A 21,184-nucleotide genomic window follows, 5' to 3' on the forward strand; every position below is an offset into this window, starting at 1 on the left:
GGTGCCCTTGCATTTGGTACTATGCCAAAGTTTATAATAGATGTTCAGACTTGACATGCCACCTTGGTGAATTTTTTCTCTGATGAGTATAAAGTATACTTCTGCCTCACTTTTCATTATTTTTGGTTGAAAGTCTACTTTATTAGATATTAGAATGGTTACTCAAGCTTTTTTCTTGGTTCCATTTGCTTGGAAAATATTTTTTATCTCTTTGTTCTGAGATAATACCTTTGTTGCTGAAGTGTGTTTCTTGTATGCAGCAGAATGAAGGAACCTGTTTACATATGCCCCCCCCTCTCTCTCTCTCTGTGTGTGTGTGTGTGTATGTGTGTGTGTGTGAGTGTTTTATTGTGGAAATAATACCATTGATATTGAGAGACATTAGTGGACAATCATTGTTATTTCCTGTTGTTTTGATAGTGGTAGTGGTAGTGTGTTTGTGCATGGTATGTACTCACTAATGAGTTGATATTAGCTACAATATATAGAACCATGATACACTCCACAAACTCAAAGAACTTAAAAGAGAAGGAAGGCCCAATTGAGGATTCTCGAATTCCACTTAGAAGTATGAATAATATGATCATGGGAGGTAGAAAGAGGGAGTGATATGGGTGGGAGTGGGGAGGGACTGTGGAAAGGGGTGCAGGATCAGGCATGGGGAGAGGCAGGAATGAGTTCCAGAAAGCTAGAAGAATGAATAGAAATATGGAACTTCAAAAGTTTGGGACTGGAGTTCTAGGATTCTTTAAGATGTCTCAGAGAACTGGGATGAGGGAGGTTTTCAGGAGTCAAGGCAGGCAACCTTAGCAAATGGGATATGTAACCTGAAGAGAATACATCCAGTGGCCAGGGAGGATCCCTAGTAGAGGGATGGGGATACTAACCAACCTACAAAACTTTTTACACAAAATTGGTCCTATCATAAAGAAATTCAGGGACCAAGATGGAGAAGAGACTGAAAAAATGGGCAACGAGTGACAGATCCATTTTGAGACCCATCCCACGAGCAGGCACCAATCCCTCACACTGTTAATGATGCTATGCTGTGCTTGCAGAAAGGAACCTAGTATAGCAGTCCTATGAGAGGCTTTATACATTATATAATTGAGACAGATGCAGATACCTAAAGACAAACATTGGATGAAGGTTGAGGACCCCTGTGGAAGAATTAGGGGAAGGATTGAAAGCTATAAAGGAGATGACAAATCCACAGGAAGACCAATAGCATCAACTTACCTGGATCCCTTAGAGCTCCCAGAGACTAAGCCACTAACCAAAGAGCAAACATGTGCTGGTTTGAGGCCCCAGACACATATGTAGCAGGGGGCTGACATGTCTAGCCTCAGTGGGACAGGATGAGCCTAATCCAACAGACTTGATGCACCAAGGTGGGAGGGATACCCAGGGAGTGTGCATCCTCTCAGAAAAAAGGGAGGTGGCAAGAACTCTGTGAAAGGGGAGTAATAGGAAGACAACATTTGGGATATAAACAAATAAGTAAGTAAGTAAATAAGTAAGTAAGTAAATAAATAAATAAATAAATACATGAGAGAGTTTCTCATTTACTTCTCTCTCTCTCTTTGGTTTTTCAAGACAGGGTTTCTCTATATAGTCCAGAACTCATTCTGAAGACCAGGCTGACCTTGAACTCAGAAATCCACCTGCCTTTGCCTCCCAAGTGCTGGGATTAAAGGCGTGTGCCACCACTGCCCTCTCATTTACTTTTAAATTTTAGAACCAGAGATGTGATGAAGGCTACAGTCACCCTTAGGGTTGTCTATGTTTCTATAGTGAAAGTTTATTCATTGCCTCCTAAGTCCTGAGCTCCATAATATGTCTTAGAACGCCTCATGCTTCGTGTTATGCTTTGCTAAATAAAGATATAGCAGTTTTACAAATTAATGTGTTTCATAGGACATACCACCCTTGCCTCTCTTCTGTTTTTCTTGAACCAAGATTTCAGTGTAATTTGTGTATTCTTTTCTGGTCTTTAATTTCCAGAAGTCTTCCTACCTCTACCCACTGAGTTTTGCAATTAAAATTGTTGACATAATGCATGGTCTGCCATTTTTACATATGTATATACTGTGCTTTGATCATTTTCACTAAGTGATGAACTTTCAAAGTCACATATTCTAGTATGTCTTGGTGAAGGTAAGCAAGAGCTCATGCTTATGGAACAGCATCATTTTGTGAACAAGGGTGAACAAGGGTGGCTAGGGTAGCATCAAAGAGAAATATAGCAGCCCATCAAAAACGTATTCCTTTTGGTACAAAGTCGTTAGAAGATAAGTCTATTAACCAGCTCCAGTATACTCCGCTGAGAGATAGCATGACATGTGGGGATTTGAGAGTTTAAAATTAGAGAGCAACTTTTGAAGATATTAGTTACCTCCTTAGAAAGTCCCTAAATCATCTTCCCTGGAGAGTTACTGCAGAAGCTAATTAGACTGTATCACTTTGATAGTGACTATAAGATGCATATCAAGAATCTTATGTTCAGAATGGTTCAAATAGGAAGCCTAGGTACACATGCTGGTCTCCTAATCCTTGCTATTGAGACAGGAGTCTGAGGCAAATTGCAGGAAACTAGAGTCAGGAATATATTGTTTGATAAGGCTGGGAGGAAAGAGAGATGTTCCTTGCAGAGAGATTAAGACACAATAGAACAGACTGTATCTTATCTCAACTATAATATAATGACCATCAGAAAATGCAGCACCTTTAGAAAAGGGAAATAAAGGCATGGGAATTAAAGATAGAAAGGAAGCATGACTTGTTCAAGGCCCTGCCTTCTGAACTGGATGCCAGAATTACCTGAAATTGTAGGCAACAGGTAGAAATACCACACCATGAAGAAAGGTACTAGCAGAATCAGGTAAAAACAGTTCACAATTTGTACATCTAATTTTGTTTTTTATATTTTCAGTGGTTGGGGATCACCTCAGCTCAACACTTGCTTTAGTAGCATTTGTTGTTCTAATCATTAAAGTTATTCTTTACAGCACTGTTGTAAAACTTTTTCAAGGACTCCCAAATCCATTCATTCAGACTTACCCATTACTTTTAATCAATGCTAGGTTGCAAAAATGTTTATTTTATTTCCTTTTCAAATATGTGTATTCATTATTAAACTACCTTTAGTAGGGGCTTTGAGAATAATCATCAATCCTCATGGGGTTTTGTTAGAAACCTGTAGAAGCTTATGTTTACTATTTTGGTTGCAAGGTTAATGCCAGTGTGTGTATACACACATTTATCTATATAATCTTTACTTCAAGCCAGCTTGAGTTAGTACAGCAGTTTTTTGTTATAAATTCATACTGTTGAACTGAAAACAGAAATATTTCTGCAAGTACAGACCCTCACTGATTAATAATATATTTCCCCCCTTTCGATCATTCTGTTTTATTTGTAGAATAGAAAATGCTCATTTGGCTAAGCATGGTGAAAGAAATACTCTAGTTCCTAAATGTAATTTTATTAAAAGCTATACCACAAATAGAAATAATACTTTTAAAGGAATTAGAAGATAACACATTCACTTAAGAAGAAATAATGTGGTACATATTCTTATATTTGATCTGTTGATCAAATAGAACATGCAAAATTATCAATGTGATAAGCTCTCGTTATGTTATTTATACAAAAATGTTGGACACACAAAAGTTCTGAGGATTTAGATACAAAGTTATATATAACTATATATTTGTGATTATTTGTTAGGTGGGCATTAAATTATTTTTTGTAATTCACCTATATGAAAATAAATGAATTTATATTTCTCAATATCCTGTTAAAAGCAGAAATTCTCTAGGGCTTTTTGGTGGTGTGTGCTACAGAAATGTTGGTTTACAGACATTTAAAACTCTTCAAATGGTAGGGTCTAGGAATCCTAAAGTTCTTTTTTTCTTTGTAAGATAATATTTAGGGATCATATTTCTGAGAACTTAACATCTTACTTTCACTTGAAAGCTGAATTCAATTAGCAATGGCATATTATTATGAAAAATGTTGCATATAGTCATACCAGTTATTGAAAGTTAAAATGAAGTGAGAGGAAGCTAACAAAAGAAGCTCATTAAAAAATGTAAACAAGGAACTCACAGCCTATGTGGTGATTGTGGCTTTCCAGTGTCCTACATCTGGTTATTTATTTATTTATTTTTATTCTTAATTCTTTTTTCACAGTCCAGTTTTTATCCCCCTCCTGGTCCACCCTCTGTTTCACACACCATACCTCCTGCCATATCTCAGGTCTTCAAGAGGATGTCCCCATCCCCACCCCATCAGATCTCATCTCTATGTTTTCAAGTTTCTTGAGGGTTATTTGCATCTTCTCTGAGTCAAGACCCAGCAGTCCTCTGCTGTATATATGTTGGGAGCCTTATATCACTTGGTGTATGCTACCTGGTTGGTGACTCAGTGTCTGTTCAATCTCAGGGATCTAGGTTAGATGAGACTGCTGCTGGTCTTCCTTTAGGGCCACTCTCCTCCTCAGCTTCTTCCTGGTTTTCCCTAATTCAACCACAGGGTTCACCAGCTTCTGTATATTGGTTGGGTACAAATATCTTCATCTGACTCTTTCAGCTGCCTGCTGGGTCTTTTGGAGGGCAGCCATGTTAAGCTCCTATTTGTAAGCAGACCATAGAATTGGTAATAGTGTCAGACCTTGGGGCCTCCCCTTGAACTGGATTTCAATTTGGGCTTGTCACTGTACCTCCTTTTCCTCAGGTTCTTCTCCATTTTTGACCCTGCAGTTCTTTCAGACAGGAACTATTAATTAGCATATCATTTCATAAGCACATATGTAGATTAGCCTCTTCTGACAGGAGAAATTAAGGTTAAGAAAGATTCAGTGTTCCATATAACATCATTTAGCTAACTGGAGAGCAGTTGTATTAGACATGGGTTGTCAGTTCAAGGACCACTTACTCTCCATGCCTACTGTAATAAAAGTACCCATCACATTTTATGTTAGAGTGAGATCTGCATTTCTCTAATTTTTCTTTAGTTTGCAAACTTTGTTGTATCAAAAGACTTATCAGAGACTTAATTGATACTTTATTACTTGAAATGACTTATTCTTCTATTGTGAGGTTCTCTTCTTTCCATCTTGTCTTAGCTTTCACAGGTAAACTCCTAGATGAATGGCTGGCAGGAATTACACCTTCGTGACTGAGTTCTTTCTGACGGCATTCACTGAACATCCTGAGTGGGGGCTCCCTCTCTTCCTTTTATTTTTGAGTTTTTACCTCTCCACTCTGTTGGGAAATACAGGAATGATTATTCTAATCCAGAAGAACCGTCGACTTCAAACACCAATGTACTTCTTTCTCAGCCACCTTTCCTTTGTGGACATCTGCTACTCCTCTGTCATCATCCCTCAGATGCTGGCTGTGCTGTGGGAACATGGATCAACGATTTCTCTACTTCGCTGTGCAGTTCAATTCTTCCTCTTTACCTTCTTTGCTTCCATTGACTGCTATCTCTTGGCAATCATGGCCTATGACCGCTATGTGGCTGTATGCCAACCATTGCTTTATGTCACCATCATGACCGAGAAGGCCCGTGTAGGTTTGGTAACTGGGGCATATGTGGCTGGTTTTTCCAGTGGTTTTATTCGGACTGTTACAGCCTTCACTCTCTCCTTCTGTGGAAACAATGAGATCAATTTCATATTCTGTGACCTCCCCCCACTGTTAAAACTTGTATGTGGGGACAGCTACATCCAGGAGGTGGTGATAATTTTCTTTGCCATTTTTGTCATGCCTGCTTGCATTGTGGTGATCTCTGTGTCCTATCTGTTTATCATTGTGGCCATCATGCAGATTCGCTCAGCTGGAGGCCGAGCCAAAACTTTCTCTACCTGCACCTCCCACCTCACTGCTGTAGCTCTCTTCTTTGGTACTCTTATCTTCATGTATTTGAGAGATAATACAGACCAGTTTTCAGAGAGGGACAGAGTTGTGTCTGTGTTGTATACAGTGGTGACACCATTACTGAATCCAGTCATCTATAGCCTGAGGAATAAAGAGGTAAAAGAGGCTGTTATGAAATCTCTGAGAAGAACAAAGATTTCCAGGGCACCATAGTTATTCTTTTATCAAGCAACATCTTTCCTTTATTTCTACATTTGTTTTAGTTTTTCTTAAAAATCATTCATTTTCAAGGGATTTTCTGGTCTCAAAGTTGGAATGAAATATCCCAGCATTACTTTCTGACCTATTATTTTATGTACTTCTTGTCATCATTTGAATTATAAGAATGTTTTATGTGTGTGATATTGACTTATATTCACAATTGGACAATAGATGATATGAGGACATAATTTTTTATTATTCCCTGTGCATAACAAATAAATCATCAAAAACAAAAACTATTTTGGTACAAATTTATTATATGAATGAATTATTCTAAGGTATCAATGTTGATCATTGTTTTTCAACATTATCAGCACTTAAGTTTCCTAACACCTGAGTAGATTAATTCATTTGATAGAATTATATTTTTGAGGTTCCACTATATGAGTGGGCCCACACTATGGCTATGTATTTCACTATTGTTTACTGAATGCATTAGATTTCTTGACACAATAAGTACATGATGACTAGGCAAAAATATTTGAGAACAATCACAAAACTATCTGTACATACAGGCACTCTGTTTCAGAAGAAATCTCCAAGGTTTATCATTAAGAATTTTAAAGTTCTGTGCTTTCTTGTTTTGTAGTTTTTGAATGATCATAGTGAAATTAAAGTAGTAGTAGTAGTAGTAGGAGGAGGAGGAGGAGAGGAGGAGGAGGTGAAAGAGAACTAGTAGCTAATGCTTTTGTAAGTGTTATAAATTTACAGAAATTACAACAGTCTGTCCTAATTTTTTTATTTTAAATTTTTAGCTGTCTTTTTGAGGTATGCTACAATATTATTGCTCTAGATGTAAATATATAACTATTTTACTATATTACAATGTAAATATATAACTATGTAACTATATAACTGTACACAGATACACTGACACACAGACACACATTATGTGTGTACACACACAGAAGTGTACACACACAAATGCAAACACACACACACACACACACACACACACACCACGTGACACTTAAATAATTTATCCAGGTCAGGGCAAGTGTAAGAGTAGAGCTTCAAGTCAACCAGGTGTTGAGCTCTTAAGTTCTCTTGCTACTTCCTCTATCTATGATCTATTGCCTCAACTAAATCATACAGCCTGGAATTTATCGTTATTTTACTTGTCTTTTCCCCTTTTATCTGGTGAAGAAAAGTAAAAGTTTAACTTATAGTGATAGAAGACAGTCCAAAGCCCTATTTTTCTTTTTAGTTTTGAAACTTGCATTACTAAAATGATTTAAAAGGATCAATAAAATCAATGAAAATAAGTTATGTAACTATCAGAGGTGAGATAGTTTCATTTTAATGAAGAAATTCTACGGGAAGGACCAGATTAAAAACAGAGTGGATTTGATCTAAACACATTATAGGTATGTGTCAAATTCAAAAATAATAAAAAGAACAAAAGATATTTAATTAAACAAATATAATTTTGATGCAAGTGAAACCTTATAATGTGCCTATGGTAAGACCAAGATATGAAATTTCTAGAAATTGCTTTAGATTAAGCAGTTTATGAATTTATTTAAGTATTTATCAAATAAATGAACCAGGGATGTTTTAACCTGAAGATACAATTACCACTTGAGATCTTCAGGGGCTTTCATAAAAGAACAAAAATATATGCACTCTGCACTTGCAATTTTTATACAAGATTGGGATGCACAGCAAAAGAACTGTATGTCCATCCTTCAGCTCACAATCTTCCTTGAACTCACCCTGCACTCCTTCCCTTCTTCTAAAGAGAGACATCAGAACTTAAAGTAGTTTCACACAAACATGTAATATGCTTCCTCACTGCAGGCTGTCCTCCTCATATCGTGGATATTGCACATATGGAAAAATGTAGCATTGGCAAGCTTCCCACAAGGAAATATTTCACTACACCTCGGCATTTCCTGATTCTATGTCACTGACTCCTTTTTTTTGGGAGTGGGAAAACAGAGCACATTACAGAGAGTAAGTGACATTGTGGGTTTGGCAGTTAACCTTAAATCCCAAGCACATCACCTCAGCTAGAGGCCAGTGGTACCCAGGAGTATGGCGTTTGTCACAGTGCCCACTTTGCTACTTGTGTTAGGCATCCAGTTATTGACAGAAACTAGCTGATACTACTGATGATTTGAACCAAATTGATCAATACAAATGACAACTGCACCAAGGATACTCAACAGTCTCTGAAGAGAAAACTGTACAATGTACCTCATCATTGGGGATTAGCAGAACTGGCCTAGGCTCTGATAGAATAAACATGTTCAAAGAAACATCCAGGGATCCTGAGGCTGATTCCTAGAAAGAACCATTCTTATGTTGGAGTCAGCCTGCCATCCTTATTTCAACTCAGCTTTCACAGACTCTTCCACATTAAGCCTGGCAAAGACAGTGATATCATCTATGATTATGGAGTTATAATCAATCGTGAGATGTCAGGACAAAGACCTATTTCCTCATCGCATCTCCAAGGGCTTCCATAATTAGCTGTACAGTCTCCAACCACTGGTGGGCATTGATGGTGGTATTGATCCTGGTTAAATCTCTTTGATAGACTTGCTGTCCTACTGACCAAATTTGTCCAAGTCCAGAATTTGCAGACTTTATGGCAGGCAGTATACTCTTCCAAAGATAGCTTGTATTAGTCTTGTCATTCTGGAGTAAATACAAAGTTAGAAGCTGATTATATATACATTGGTGGTGTGGCAGTTCCTCCTGGAGCCTCAAGCTTGTGGTACTCAGACTGATACAGCAGCTTTCTGAAACTGTCTACTATCACTACCACAATCATCTTTCCCATTGCCCTCATCACTGACTGACCAAGTACTTCTATTTATAGCCCCCAAAGGTTCATATTTTAGTGTATGTATTTGTGTGTGTGTGTATCTGAAAATGTGAGAAAGTTATATTGTGTGAAATAAACAGCAGCTTCAAATTGCTATGAACGTTTACAGTAAGGACATAGATCAACTTGATTAGGTGAGTGTTTGGTGGCTATGAATACTCAGAGAGAATGAGGGGGAAATTGCACTGATGGCACATACCAGAGTACATGCATCTGCTTTTGCTAGGTTTTTACACACATGATACTGTGGACTGGGGTACAGTGACCTCACATAGTGTATCCTATCCATGATTGTATGTATGTTTGTATGTATGTATGCATGTATGTATGCATGCATGTATATATGTATGTACATTTGTATGTATGTATGGAGGAATAAATGTATATGTGTGTCTCATTTAGCCATAAGATTATTTGGAACCCATGTGAAGTGGGAAAGCTCCTAATAAGTTCAACCTCTTTGAATAGGTTATTATAGTGATTATCCATGTTCTTAATCATAATCAAGAGTCATGAGAAGAGATATCAGTTTGTCTCTTTATTTTGGAACTATTTGGGACCGTTTCTCCCTGACCCAGATTCACTTTGGTTGAAGATATTTCCAACAGATGTCAGAAGCTCACCAAAAATTATTTAACAACTCTTGAGATAATGTGTCTTTACCATATGTTGGGTACTAGCTCAAAAGCTTTGCATCAGTCACTCATTTTACTCCCCTGAAAAAAATCATAATTAAAATCAATTTAATTAATTTAATCATAATTTAAATCAATTAAAATCAATTTTTTAAATTTAATTTAGCAAAGGAAAAGAGGGCCCTCAAAGCAAAGAAGAAACTAAGGCCCAGAAAGGTGGTGTGGTGTGACTATTAGAAGTTGAGTAGCAAGAAAGTTACAGAGAAAAAAGGTTCTGATGTCAGGACTTCAGAGTCTCTTTTCATTTATTTTGACACTTCATGCACTATATATTGTTTTCCTCCAATGCCTCAGTTTTGTAGTTTTCTTTAGTGGCATCTGAATTTTAACTGTACTCTTGATTTCAGTGCTTGATAGAAGTTTATTGAGGTACTTTAAGGTGCCTTATAAATGTGACAAAATATTAATTACAGAATTTATCTGGTCTTTCTTATATATTCATATGCAAGATCTAAGGGAATGTTTGTTTTCTTTGAGAAAGCAGAGTTGCCTTGGATGAGCTACTATTTTCCAAATTTCTTTTCAACTACTTCCTTGATCAAACCTTCCTCCATAAACAGCTAATAAACATTGTGCTACTAAGTAGTCACCCACATAGTCTGATCTTTAGATCTTGTTTTTTTTTTTTTTTTTTTTTTTTTTTTTTTTTTTTTTTTTTTTTTGAGTCCTGGAGAATTAAGTGCATTTAACTACTATTTTCACCATGAAGTACAGTGGTGTTTAAATCAGGAAAATGTAAAAAGTTTGTACACATTTATATATAAACATAGAAGTGTCTATTTCAATACAAAAGGAGAAAAATGTATCATGTCACTCCCATGTTCACCATTATGTTGAGTATGATGACACTGAATCTGGATGGCCACATCTGAGCTTCTTTGAAATAATCCAGAAAACACACATGCTCCTACTGTAGACTTTCTACTGTGGGACTTCCTGTTATATGTCCCACACATCTGTCACAATTTTGAGGTCCAAGATTTATAAATGATGCTTTAACTCTAGTTATATTTTTTCTCTAACATTCTAAATAACCACTTAAACCACTCCGGGTTTTCTGGCAAATACTAGTTATTGTTATTCCTCACTAGTTTACAACATTTTAAAATGTTGAATTATGTATATCTCAGGATTTATTTTTGTACTATCATAATTGTATTCTGATTTTATAATTGCTTTATTGAAGTTCATTTCATATACCATAATATCCACAAATTTAAACTATTTAATTCAAAAATTGCCACATAAATATACTCAGGAAAATATTATGATAATTCAGATATGTGTGTGTATGTGTGTGTGTGTGTGCAATATATATGTATATGTAATTTGTCTCCTCAAAGTGTCTTTATACTCTTTATCCTTTCACATGCTGTTTCTTACCACTTCCTCACCCCATCCAAAAGAACCACTGTTCAGCTTTTTGTCATGTTTTATTAGTACATTTCTTAGAACTTTATATAAATTTGAAAATAAATCATGAAATGATACATGTTTTCTTTTACATTACAAGATTTTAAAAATAATTAGTGTTTTGGAATATATTACTAGGTCAGTTCTAATGGTTGAACATTGCTATATACCATGGATACAACATACTGTATTTGCTCATGCATTTTGTTTGTGGATATTGTTGTAGTTTTTACTTTTATAAATAAAGCTGCAACAAACATCTGTAGAGATTCTTGAAAAGATATATATTTTAAGTTCTGTTAGATCAACACCTAGCATGAAATGTCTGGCTTATAAAGTAGATATATATTTTATATTTTAGAAAATCCCTGAATTATTTTCTAAACTAGTTGTATCACTTTAAAAATCTACCTAACAATGACAGCAGGTCATGAGTATTCAGTTCAATCTGATAATTCTTCAACACATGGCATAGTTAGATTTTGTTTTTTAAATAATGATGAGAACACAATCTTAATCTTGAAAACTATGTTGCACTATTGTTAACTATTCGCAGGATGTTGACCAATGGGTAAGTAGAATTTCTTGAACTTGTGTATTTAAAACAATGTGCACATCAATTCTTAATTTTACCTGTATCTCATGACCTAGAAACCACTATTTTATTTTTGTGCTTTTGTGGTTTATTTTAGATACTTATATAATCACATTTGTCTTTTTGTGACTTCCTTATTTCACATTATATAATACTATCATTTTATTCATGTTGTATATGAACAGTTTCTTTTTTAATTTAAGGCTGACAAGCATATTACAGTCCAAATTGTCTATATTTCCTTATCTGTCTATGTTTATTTAGGTAGTTTTATACTCTGATATCAGCTCCTTCACCACGTGCCATGGGATATCCTTGAGGAAGATTTGGAAATAATTTTACAGCTAGAGAACGAGAAGCAATGCTATGAAATGCTGTCTTCTGGACATGGCATGCCTATTAAATAAACTCATTCACAGCAAATGTAGATACCTCTGCAAGATCTGCACAAGGTCAAATTGGTAAAGATTTCCTTCATAGAAAGAGGAAGGGCATGAAAGGATGCTGAATTTTGTCAAATGCTTTTTCAGCATTCAATGAAATGATCATGTGGTTTTCTTTCTTTGACTTTGTTTATGTAGTGGATAGCATTGATGGATTTCCTTGTATTGAACCATCCCTGCATCCCTGGGATGAAGCCTACTTGATCCTGGTGGATGATCGTTTTGATGTGTTCTTGGATTCAGTGGGAAAGAATTTTATTGAGTATTTTTGCATCAATATTCATAAGGGAAATTGGCCTGAAATTCTCTTTCTTAGTGGGATCTTTGTGTGGTTTTGGTATCAGCGTAATTGTGGCTTCATAGAAGGAGTTGGGTAGTGTTCCATCTGTTTCTATTTGGTGGAAAAGTTTGAAGAGTATTGGTGTTAAGTCTTCTTTGAAGGTCTGATAGAATTCTGCACTGAAACCATCTGGTCCTGTGCTTTTTTTGGTCGGAAGGCTTTCTATGACCCCTTCTATTTCTTTAGGGGTAATGGGTCTGTTTAGATGATCTATTTGATCCTGGTTTAATTTTGGTATTTGGTATCTAAAAAATTGTCCATTTCCTCCAGATTCTCCAGTTGTGTTGAGGATAGGCTTTTGTAGTAGGATCTGATGATTTTTTTTTAATTTACTCAGTTTCTGTTGTAATCTCTCCTTTTTCATTTCTAATTTTGTTAATTTGGATAGTTTCTCTGTGCCCTTTGGTTAGTTAAAATTCAGCATCTTTTCATGCTAAAAGTCTTGTAAAGGACAGGAATTCAAGGCCCTTATCTAAACATAGTAAAAGCAATATACAGTAAACCGGTAGCCAACATCAAACTAAATGGAGAGAAACTTGAAGCAATCCCACTAAAATCAGGGACTAGACAAGGTTACCCCCTTTCCATATCTTTTCAGTAGAGTTCTTGAAGTCCTAGCTAGAGCAATTAGACAACATAAGGAGGTCAAATGATACAAATTAGAAAGGAAGAAGTCAAACACTCACTATTTGCAGATGATATGATAGTATACTTAAGTGTCCCAAAAAACTCTACTAGAGAACTCCTACAGCTGAGAAACAACTTCAGCAAAGTGGCTGGCTACAAAATCAACTCAGGCAAATCAATAGCCTTTATATACTCAAAGGATAAGCAGACTGAGAAAGAAATTAGGGAAAGGGCACCCTTCACAATAGCCACAAACAACATAAAGTATCTTGGGGTGACTCTAACCAAACAAGTGAAAGACTTATATGACAAGAACTTCAGATCTCTGAAGAAGAAAATCAAAGAAGATCTCAGAAATAGGAAAAAATCTTCAATGCTCGTGGATTGGCAGGATTAATATGGTTAAAATGGCGATCTTGCTAAAGGCAATATACAGATTCAATGCAATCCCCATCAAAATCCCAACCCAGTTCTTCATAGAGCTAGAAAGAGCAATTCTCAAATTCATCTGGAATAACAAAAAACCCAGGATAGCTAAAACTATTCTCAACAGTAAAAGAACTTCAGGGGGATTCAGTATCCCAGACCTCAAACCTTACTACAGAGCAATAGTGATAAAAACTGCATGGTATTGGTACAGTGTCAGGCAAGCAGATCAATGGAATAGTATTGAAGACCCAGAAATGAACCCACACACTTACGGTCTCTTAATCTTTGACAAAGGAGCTGAAAGCATCCAGTGGAAAAAAGATAGTCTTTTCAACAAATGGTGTTGGTTCAATTGGAGGTCAGCATGCAGGAGAATGCAAATCGATCCATTCTTATCTCCTTGTGCTAAGCTCAATTCCAAATGGATCAAGGACCTCCACATAAAACCTGACACACTGAAACTTATAGAATAGAAACTGGGGAAGACCTTTGAGGACATGGTCACAGGGGAAAAGTTCCTGAATAGAACACCAATAGCTTATGCTCTAAGATCAAGAATTGACAAATGGGACCTCATAAAACTACAAAGTTGCTGTAAGGCAAAGGACACTGTTAAAAGGACAAAACGTCAACCAACAGATTGGGAAAGGAACTTCACTAACCCTAAATCTGACAGAGGGCTAATATCTAATATATACAAAGAACTCAAGAAGGTAAAACCCAGAGAACCAAATAACCCCATTAAAAAGTGGGGTACAGAGCTAAACAAAGAATTTTCACATGAAGAACTTCAGAGGGCTGAGAAACACCTTAAGAAATGTTCAACATCATTAATAATTAGGGAAATGAAAATCAAAGCATGCCTGAGATTTCACCTCACAATAGTCAGAATGGCTAAGGTCAAAAACTCGGGAGACAGCAGGTGCTGGTGAGGATGTGGAGAAAGAGGAACACTCCTCCACTGCTAGTGGGATTGTAAGATGGTGGAAATCAGTCTGGAGGTTCCTCAGAAAACTGGGCACATCACTTCTGGAGGACCCTGCTATACCACTCCTGGGCATATACCCAGAGGATTACCCAGCATGCAATAAGGACACATGCTCCAGTATGTTCATAGCAGCCCTATTTGTAGTAGACAGACGCTGGGAAGAACCCAGGTGTCCCTCAATGGAGGAATGGATTTTTAAAAATGTGGTATACTTACACAATGGAGTACTATGCAGCCATTAGAAACAATGAATTCATGAAATTCTTAGACAAATGGATGGAGCTGGAGAACATCATACTAAGTGAGGTAACCCATCTCAAAAGATGAATCATGGTATGCATTCACTGATAAGTGGATATTAGCCTAGAAACTTTGAATGCCCAAGACATAATCCACATATTAAATGATGTCAAAAAAGAATGGAGGAGTGGCCCCTGGTTCTGGAAAGACTTGGTGCAACAGTATAGGGGAATTCCAGAACAGGGAAGTGGGATGGAGTAGATGGAGGAACATGGGGAAGGAAGAGGTCTTATGGGACTTGTGGGGAGTGGGGACCCAGAAAAGGGGAAATCATTTGAAATGTAAATAAAGAATACATCAAATAAAAAAAAAAAAGAAAGAGGAAGGGCTATGGAGGCCTCATTTCCAGATGAGGATGCATTTGCAATTAAAGGCTGCTAAGGGATAAAGAGTCTCTTTACATTGGGCAGTGCCTTTGCTCCATTAGATCACCCAACACTCATGTGCATATGAGCATCACTAGAAGTATTTAAAGACTATTAAAAAGTGCATACAATTTGGATGAAAATATGTTGGAGAGTGGGAGAGTTTGAATGAGATAATTGTTGTCGGTTGTGATTATGATACATTGTGTGCGTGTGTGAATTAAAATACAGAGACATAAGCAGGTGGAAGGAAGTTAGAGGGAAAAAATATGAGAGGTTGGTGAATATCTTTTCCAAAACCTATTCTGGTGTAATTTTACTTGATTTCAATATGGAAATAGAGAACTTTTTGTCAGACAGGTGATAAACTAGCAAATCAAAAGTTTCACTTCATTTTAAAACTATTTTTTTTTACCATTTGAAAGTTGTGCACATTTATATAATGTATTTTGATCTTCCTTTGTATCCTACCAACTTTGATTTCTCTTCCAGCTTCATGTCTTCTTTTTATTTATTTGCTATTAATACCCTGCCTAATCAAATTAGTGCTATCCATATGCCCATAGGTGTGTTTCCATGCACTAAGCAATGAGCAAACTACCTGCTGGTCACATCACCAAAGGAGAGAGTCCTTCTGCAGATATAAAGTATCAATAGCTCCATTTCCAAGAATAGTGCCTTGAAAGATACTTCTTGATCCATACTGGAATTCTGACTGGCTTGATTTTGTGGATGTAATATTTTGTGTAGGTAATTATAGGTGCAGGAAATTCATGTGTGTAATAGTCATACCATGAGAAGAAATAGAATTTCACAGCTCTTTTCCTCTTATTCACACTTTCTCTATGCCTTGGGTGGTGTGAAGCACAATTAGATGGACTCAGGATGAGCTGAACATGATTTATTTATTTTCAGCACTTTGATCAGTGTTGATTCTCTGTGTTACCTCTAGCAACTACCAAAAGGCAGTTGACCAAGGCTGACCAAGGCTTAGAGCACAGCACAGTATATAAAATAAATTTTGAGAAGGTATGTGGCAACATGACAAGTCAACAAAACAATAACAGAATATTCCATTCTCTATAGCACCTATGATCTTTCCCATAATTGGATTTTTTTCTCCAGAATTACCGTGCTTCCTATGAAATCTCTCCTGTGAATCAAGCTTCATATTTTGCCAGAAAGCAGTTGGTTATCTTCATAACATTTATTCCATTATTGCCTCATTAGGCAAGTCTTGTTGGCTTGTTAATATTGTAGTATGCATGATACAATCCTGGAAATATCCATCAGTTCATTTTCTCCCTGAGTAGCCTGTATAGTATTTTATGTCTCCATGCAAACTAACTGTAGGAATTTTTCCAGTCAGCTAATGGTTGATTTCAAAAATCTTGTTTGGCTTTTGTGGACTTTGAAGCTGTCGTCCCCATTTTTATCCAAGAAAAATAATACATTTCCCTTGTTTTTCTGTGTACATCATTTTTCTGTCTCACTGGGAAGCCCAAAGAGGCCTTAAACTCACTGCCTGCCTCACTCAGGTTTTTAAGACTCTTTATTTTGTTTATAAATGTTAGGGTCTTTGGACCTTTGTCATGCTCCTTATAGTCACTCTGTGAGTAATTTCACTTACTCTCATGGCCTGAAAAAGCGGATCAATGGAATAGGATTGAAGACCCAGAAAAACCAACACACCTATGGCCACTTGATCTTCGACCAAGGAGCTGAAAGCATCCAGTGGAAAAAAGATAGTCTTTTCAACAAATGGTGCTGGTTCAATTGGAGGTCAGCAAGCAGAAGAATGCGAATTAATCATCTCCTTGTACTAAGCTCAACTCCAAATGGATCAAGGACCTGCACATAAAACCTGACACACTGAAACTAATAGAAAAGAAACTGGGGAAGACCCTTGAGGACATGGTCACAGGGGAAAAGTTCCTGAATAGAACACCAATAGCTTATGCTCTAAGATCAAGAATTGACAAATGGGACCTTATAAAACTACAAAGTTGCTGTAAGGCAACGGACACTGTCAAAAGGACAAAACGTCAACCAACAGATTGGGAAAGGAACTTCACTAACCCTAAATCTGACAGAGGACTAATATCTAATATATACAAAGAACTCAAGAAGGTAGAACCCAGAGAACCAAATAACCCCATTAAAAAGTGGGGTACAGAGCTAAACAAAGAATTTTCACATGAAGAACTTCAGAGGGCTGAGAAACACCTTAAGAAATGTTCAACATCATTAGTCATTAGGGAAATGCAAATCAAAGCATGCCTGAGATTTCACCTCACACCAGTCAGAATGGCTAAGGTCAAAAACTCAGGAAACAGCAGGTGTTGGAGAGGATGTAGAGAAAAAGGAACACTCCTCCACTGCTGGTGGGATTGCAAGATGGTGCAACCAGTTTGGAAATCATTCTGGAGGTTCCTCAGAAAACAGGGCAAGATGTTTGAATATAATAAAATCTTTGCTATAGCCAAAATAAAGCTGAACATGGATCATTCTCTCCCTCTCTCTCTCTCTCTCTCTCTCTCTCTCTCTCTCTCTCTCTCTCTCTCTCTCTCTCTCTCTCTCTCTCTCTTTTTTCTAAACAGCGCCACCTACTGGGCGCTGAGCATCCAGATGACTGTGTCTATGGAGGTCATTTTATTATTATTATTATTATTTCATTCGATATATTTTTTATTTACTTCCCCTCTCCTTACTCACTCTCTTCTTGCCCATCCTGTTCTTTGGGTATCACAAAACTATTCTTATGTAACCACATTCAATTCATTCCTTCCTTTCTTTGTATTCTTTTCCCATACTTTCTCCTGGTTTACTTCCTTGTTTTATTCATTTGTTGCTTCAAAAACTCAGACAGGCAATTTCTTATCTCCTGAAGCACCTTACCTAAAATGTCACGGTATCTATTATCTAATCACTCATCCTACATTTCATTTGGCTACAAACTGCATTACCACATTTTTACCGGTAATTTAATTAATTAGTAAATGTACATGTTTATGATTTGTTTCATGCATTGTTATATAAAAGCCAAGAACATAAAATTTCCTCCTTTTGTTGATTCACATTAAGGCACTTAAAATGTTTTGTTTAATGAAAATAAGTATTGCTGGCATTTTACTCATTCAGTTTTAGAGATCATTCCTTTCCATAATGAAATTGTTCTGTAATATTTTGACAGGTAACTTATTTTAAATTGGTGCTATTATAGTTAGATAACAAAGTCTATTAGTTATGTGTTTACAAAACATATTGTTTTTACTCATCACATCTAGCACAATAGACTAGGAATCAGATCAAGTGTAAACTTCACAGACACTTTATTTGTACTTTGTAATTAATTACTTTAGTGATAGACCAATATTGCCTTTGCTTATTGATGTAAAACATATGTAAAATTACATGTACTTTTACTGTTTGGTTTGGAAACACAATGAGACTTTATGCTACTTATTCCTTTAGTCTTTTGGAAGACATCTAGACACTGGCAAATAGAATGTTGTTCATGGAGATTTGTTGAAAATAGCAAGTTGAAGAATGATTCAGGAAAGTAAAAATAATTAAACACAAATCCAAGTCTTTTTACTATGAGAATTTATGAAGGTTATCATGGGAATTTGTAACACCTTCTTTCAATTGTACATTCTTAGAGAAACTTGAAACTTATACACAACTATATTACTGGTCTTCTTAGAACTAACTGTGAATGAGCCATAGTATTTAAAATTATACACACTCTTTAAGTCAGAATATTTAGAATAGTATGCCAGAACCACATAGACATAAATCAATTTAAGCTCATTTCCTAGAGCTTCAAATACATGTACCTCGGTTTTAGAGAGGTTGAATGTTGATCCCCGTGAGGTTTGGAAGATAATAATAAAATTTTATTTGAAATATTTTCCAGCCTAATAAATGTTTAACAGTTTGAATTTTGATCAAAGCCTTACTTTAATTAATTTTACTTGATGAGAAACCTAGTTGATGAGAAACCTATTTTTGCTGAGAGTATCTATACTAAAAGTAAATCGTCTAAAGTAGGTATATGACTAGCAGGGATCAGGAATTTCTTAACAATCCTGACCCATAATGTCTTTCATTTGATGTGGTTAAAACACACTGTTTTTTTTAAATTTATATACTTATTTTTAGTTTTTAATTTTTTTATCCAATATAGTTTAATAATATTTTTTTCCTTGTCCCCAACTCTTCCCAGATTTTCTACCCTCTATAATCAACTGACTTTATTCATATCTTCTCCTAACCATGGATATCTCAGCTCTGGAACTAGTATGCTATTACAAAGATGAACCTGTAGGTATGAAACTTGCAATGTAAGTCAGCAAATTAAATCATAAATAATTTAAACCAAGGTTTACAGTAGTATACAATGTAGTCAATTTTATGTTTTTGTTATTTACCATTGAGATAATGCATCTTATTTCCATATCAGAACAATGTGTAAAAGCACTTATCACTCAGAGGTGAAAGAAGTAAACAACTGGACATATACAAAATACTTCACTGAAATTTAGAAGATCATCAAAACTATTCTACAAATGTTTGACAAAATCATCTAGCTATTTAAATTAAACTCAGACAATCATGACATCAAAAGGAGGAAATGACTTTTATTGATGAGCTTCCTAAAGGCACCTTTCATGTCTTTATTTCTCAGGCTATAGATGAAAGGGTTTAACATGGGTGTCACTACTGTGAAGAGTACTGCACCAATCTTGTCTGTGTCCTCAGGGTGAGTGGATGAAGGGAAAAAGTAAACCCCTACAATGGTACCATAGAAGAGGAATACAATTGTCAGGTGAGAGCCACAGGTAGAGAAGGCTTTCCACTTTCCTTCTGTGGATGAAATTTTCAGTACATCCCTGATGATGCAGACATAGGAGAAGAGAATGAGGGCAAAGGGAAAGGTGATGACTGATAACCCCACAATAAATTTTACAAGTTCATTGATCATTGCATCTGAGCAAGAAAGTTTGATCAGTGGGGCCAAGTCACAGAAGAAGTGTTGGATGGTGTTATGGTTGCAAAAAATCAATTGATTGGCCAGAAGAGTATGTGTCAGGGCAACAACATTGCTTAGAGCCCATGGACAGACAGAGAGAAAAAGACAAAACCTGGGGTGCATGATGTTTGTATAATTCAGAGGATGGCAGATAGCTACATATCTATCATAAGCCATTACCCCCAAAAGAAAATTGTCAATGACAACAAACACAATAGAAAAGTACATCTGTGTAATGCAGCCCTCATAGGAGATAGATTGACTCTTAGTCTGAATATTCATCAGCATTTTTGGGACAGAGGTTGAAGAGGAGGAAATATTAGCAAGAGATAGGTTGGCAAGGAAAAGATACATGGGAGTATGAAGATGCATATCCAAGCCAATGGCCAGAATGATGAGACTGTTTCCAACCACGGTGACCAGGTACATACCCAAGAAAATCACAAAGATGAGTTTTTGCTTCTCAGCCTGGTTGGAGAGACCCAGAAGGATGAATTCAGAGATGGTGGTTTGGTTTCCTTGAGTCATATTTCTTCTAATCTGAAGAAAAAAACACAAGCTCTTCATACCCTCTAAAACAAAACAAAACAAAAGAGCAACCCCTGAATATTATTATCTTTCTGCAGCAATTTTATGGGTTGCTCTTCTTTGAGGCTGAAGGAGAAAAGTCTTCTATGTTTAAGTAGAAGGGCTACTTGCTAAAGAATTATCTTAGCAGTGCAGTGACTATGAAAATTCCTTAACAATACAGAGATAATAAATTCTTCTCAGTGAGCATGTACTGTAGCATAATTCTGTAGATGGCTCTAAAAATTTACATCTCTAAACTAAGAAAACAGACATGTGACCCATATTGTACAGATTCAATATACCATAGAATTATTTACTTAAAATATACAAGGAAAAACTAGGGAGGTAGATCAGTTGTTAAAGCCTTTTCTGTGAAAAACTTGTGGATATGAATTTAATTTCTAG

At 36.2% G+C, this 21,184-nt stretch overlaps 2 protein-coding genes and 1 pseudogene across 2 annotated transcripts; 1 reads left to right on the forward strand and 2 right to left on the reverse strand.

The window, feature by feature from the left end:
- The first annotated feature begins 5,153 nt into the window (after positions 1 to 5,153).
- On the forward strand, positions 5,154 to 6,098 carry LOC127677912 (olfactory receptor 9Q2). Its single transcript, XM_052172854.1, has one exon. The coding sequence runs from the start codon at positions 5,154 to 5,156 to the stop codon at positions 6,096 to 6,098; it is 945 nt and encodes a 314-aa protein (XP_052028814.1).
- A 2,181-nt stretch (positions 6,099 to 8,279) lies between these two features.
- On the reverse strand, positions 8,280 to 8,925 carry LOC127690033 (COP9 signalosome complex subunit 8-like; annotated as a pseudogene).
- Positions 8,926 to 19,789: 10,864 nt separating this feature from the next.
- On the reverse strand, positions 19,790 to 20,737 carry LOC127677921 (olfactory receptor 1S1-like). The gene has a single exon (XM_052172857.1). It carries the CDS (start codon positions 20,735 to 20,737, stop codon positions 19,790 to 19,792), a length of 948 nt encoding a protein of 315 aa, XP_052028817.1.
- Between the last annotated feature and the right edge of the window lie 447 nt (positions 20,738 to 21,184).

The sequence above is a fragment of the Apodemus sylvaticus genome, chromosome 1 (genome assembly GCF_947179515.1).
Source record: "Apodemus sylvaticus chromosome 1, mApoSyl1.1, whole genome shotgun sequence".
NCBI lineage: Eukaryota > Metazoa > Chordata > Mammalia > Rodentia > Muridae > Apodemus > Apodemus sylvaticus.